This window comes from Ruditapes philippinarum, unplaced genomic scaffold, assembly GCF_026571515.1.
Source record: "Ruditapes philippinarum isolate M1 unplaced genomic scaffold, ASM2657151v2 ctg4429_1_1_1_1, whole genome shotgun sequence".
NCBI lineage: Eukaryota > Metazoa > Mollusca > Bivalvia > Venerida > Veneridae > Ruditapes > Ruditapes philippinarum.
The window spans coordinates 5,339-8,172 of NW_026859022.1; the positions used below are offsets into that span (position 1 = coordinate 5,339).

Here is a 2,834-nt window from a genome sequence, read left to right on the forward strand (position 1 = left end):
ACAACAGTAATTGGTGAAATTTCTGAAACGTGCAAAAGTCTTTCATGCATTCCCAGCAAGGATGTTGTAGGAAAAGTGGTGAGCCGTTTGTTTGGTGTAAAACCATCTATATTGAACCATAATGGAGAAAAGACTATTGTGTATAAGAATATACGACCACGGAAAGAGCCAGAAAGTAACATTCTTACCATACCATCAAACTGTAGTTTAATAGAACAAATACAATATTAAAATTTGAACTGCCTATGTACAGAAAAATCAATGGCAAGCAGATGAAAACAACTGTAATATTAACCAGCTCTCATATAAAAATTTGTGTTGAAAAGCAACCAATATCCCTTGAATATGTGCTTACTCTTAATCAAAACAGTATTGATGGTATTATCATAGGCTTACAAAATATAAGACTCTGCAGTGGTGTATGTTATGATGGAGGAGTTCCAAAAACATTCCAAACTGAAATCATATCAACTGTAAACGATGAAAACTCTTCAAAAAGGATAGCTCGTTCAAAGTCATGTAAAAATCTTCTCCCATACTTTGGCAAAACTGAAACTTGCAAAACCTGTTTAGATTCCTTTAATAGATTCACTAAAAGACAAACATCAAACACTTCAAATGAAGATCAACAAATTGAAAAAAAAAAGTTTAATTAATAAAGAACTACCAATATCAAATACATGTAATGAAGACAATTTAGAATCAAAATCAGAGTCTAGCTACATAATGTTAACTCAAGAGTCTCACACTGACATGGAGATACTGTTGCATAAAATTTTGGAAGATGATTCAGCTGGTGACTTTAAAATACTGTTAGAATCCCAGGTGAGAAACATCAAAAATAGCATTGATGCTCGTCAGAGACGCTGGGACCCAACAATTATAAGGGTTTGCCTAGGCATTCTGATAAGATCCCCATCAGCCTATAACCATTTAAAGGAATCAGGACTTTTAGTATTACCATCAAGAAGGACCCTTCAATATTATAAAAATTCATTTAAACAAAAGCCTGGATTTAACAATGATAATTTGGAATGGATGCAGAATGAAGCTGTCAGAACAAAGGTCTCAGAATTTGGCATGCATGGTGGAATATTGTTAGATGAAATGGCTATTCAAGATGATCTCATTATATGTAAAAATGGAGACAGCTGGGATATTGTTGGAATGATGAACATGGGGGAGACAAATAACAATATAAAAATTATTTCTGATGGGAAGAAAAAAATTCAAATGGCAACACACATTTTACAATTTGTATTCCATGGATTCACTGGCTTCAGGTAAAGTACAATTATTTTCCAATTACAAAGTTTGAACTTAATTCACTTTAATGATATCATTTATGATTGTCCTTAAATTAAGAAATCTCAAAGGTATCTTAGCAAATAATCAAATTTTGTTAACTGAATCTTTACATTAGAAATCATATCTTTTTTTACACATTAAATGTTTTATGTCAAAGGAGATATCATTAAGAAAAAAACATTCAGAAAAAGTAATTAACCTGTAAAAGATAACCTGTAAAATATAAGAGTATATTTAAGTTTTTTTCTACAAATACAGGATTTATTTTCATCAAGTAATATGAAAATAAATATTTAATGAGTGGAGGTAGCCAATAGTGAAAAATGATAATTTTCATAGACCACAATGAAATTTTGAAAATGAATCCTGTATTATATAGAAAAGACATGAATTTTCTGTTTATTATATACATTTTTCTCTTTCTTGACATTAAATTTTGAAAGCAATCCCCTTAAATATTCTGTATTGGCTAAAATTAGAAGAAAGTAGTTCAGTAAGGCACCAGTGAAAATACAGAAAATAAATTTTTACAGTGAAAATACGGAAAATGAAAAAAAGCATTTTATTTCATAAATATTCCCTAATATGTCATTTATAAATATATAATACATTTTATTCATGTCCATAATATCTTATTGTTGCAGATGGCCTGTTGTTTATTTTGCTTCCTGTACGGCCAAGGCCCACGAGTTGTATACTACGTTCTGGGAATGTGTCGACAAGCTTGACGAGTTTGGATTTACTGTAGATTATGTAATGCTTGATGGTGCATCAACAAACAGAGCTTTTTTAAATATGCTAATGGTAAATGCCAAGGAATCAAAGTTTTTGTTTCAAAATATTTATTTTCATAAGCACTATTTATGTGCAATTCAAGATATTATGCATGTGTTAAAAAAAGTTAGAAACAACATAGAATCAAGCATTGCTGAAAATAAAACCAAACCAGGTAGATATCTTATCATGAATGAAACCCCAATACTTTGGGATCACTGGAGAGAGGCATTTAATCAATTTTTCAAATTGGTTGTCCTTTTTATGTTTGGGGTCCACCTGGGTTCCTTGCCATTGGTTCTTGTTGCTGGGTCATATGGGGGTTGCGTTCATTGAACGCCGCCTTTCCTTGTTGATCTTGTTTTTCATATTTTTTGCCATTCATTTTAAACTTACAGATGAACATATAGATATAACACCTGCTTCTAAAATGCGTAATCACTTGGCAATTGATGTCCTGGATAAAAATATGCTATATTTAATGAAATCTTACCAGAAGACACTATCAGAACCAAACATATTGTCATCAACAGTTGCTTTGTTGCAGACAACATCTGAACTAATAAATATTTTTTGTGATAAAAATCGGCCAATTTCAGATATGTCAGATGACAGAATTAGTCAGCTGCATGAGATTAATGATTTTTTTCATGTTTGGGAAACACAAATTGTAAATTCAAAGACTTATACAGTTAAAAAAAATTTAATGACTATGGAGACACGGGATGACCTTACTTCATCAATAGTAGGCT

General features: G+C 31.2%; 1 protein-coding gene across 1 annotated transcript; it reads left to right on the forward strand.

Annotated features, from left to right (window-relative positions):
* Nucleotides 1-325: 325 nt before the first annotated feature.
* Nucleotides 326-2,334, forward strand: LOC132754935 (uncharacterized; the record flags this gene model as incomplete). Its single annotated transcript, XM_060745688.1, has 2 exons — nt 326-1,283; nt 1,953-2,334. Coding segments are annotated over exons 1-2 (1,047 nt in total), but the record flags the coding sequence as incomplete, so codon positions are not given.
* Nucleotides 2,335-2,834: the final 500 nt, after the last annotated feature.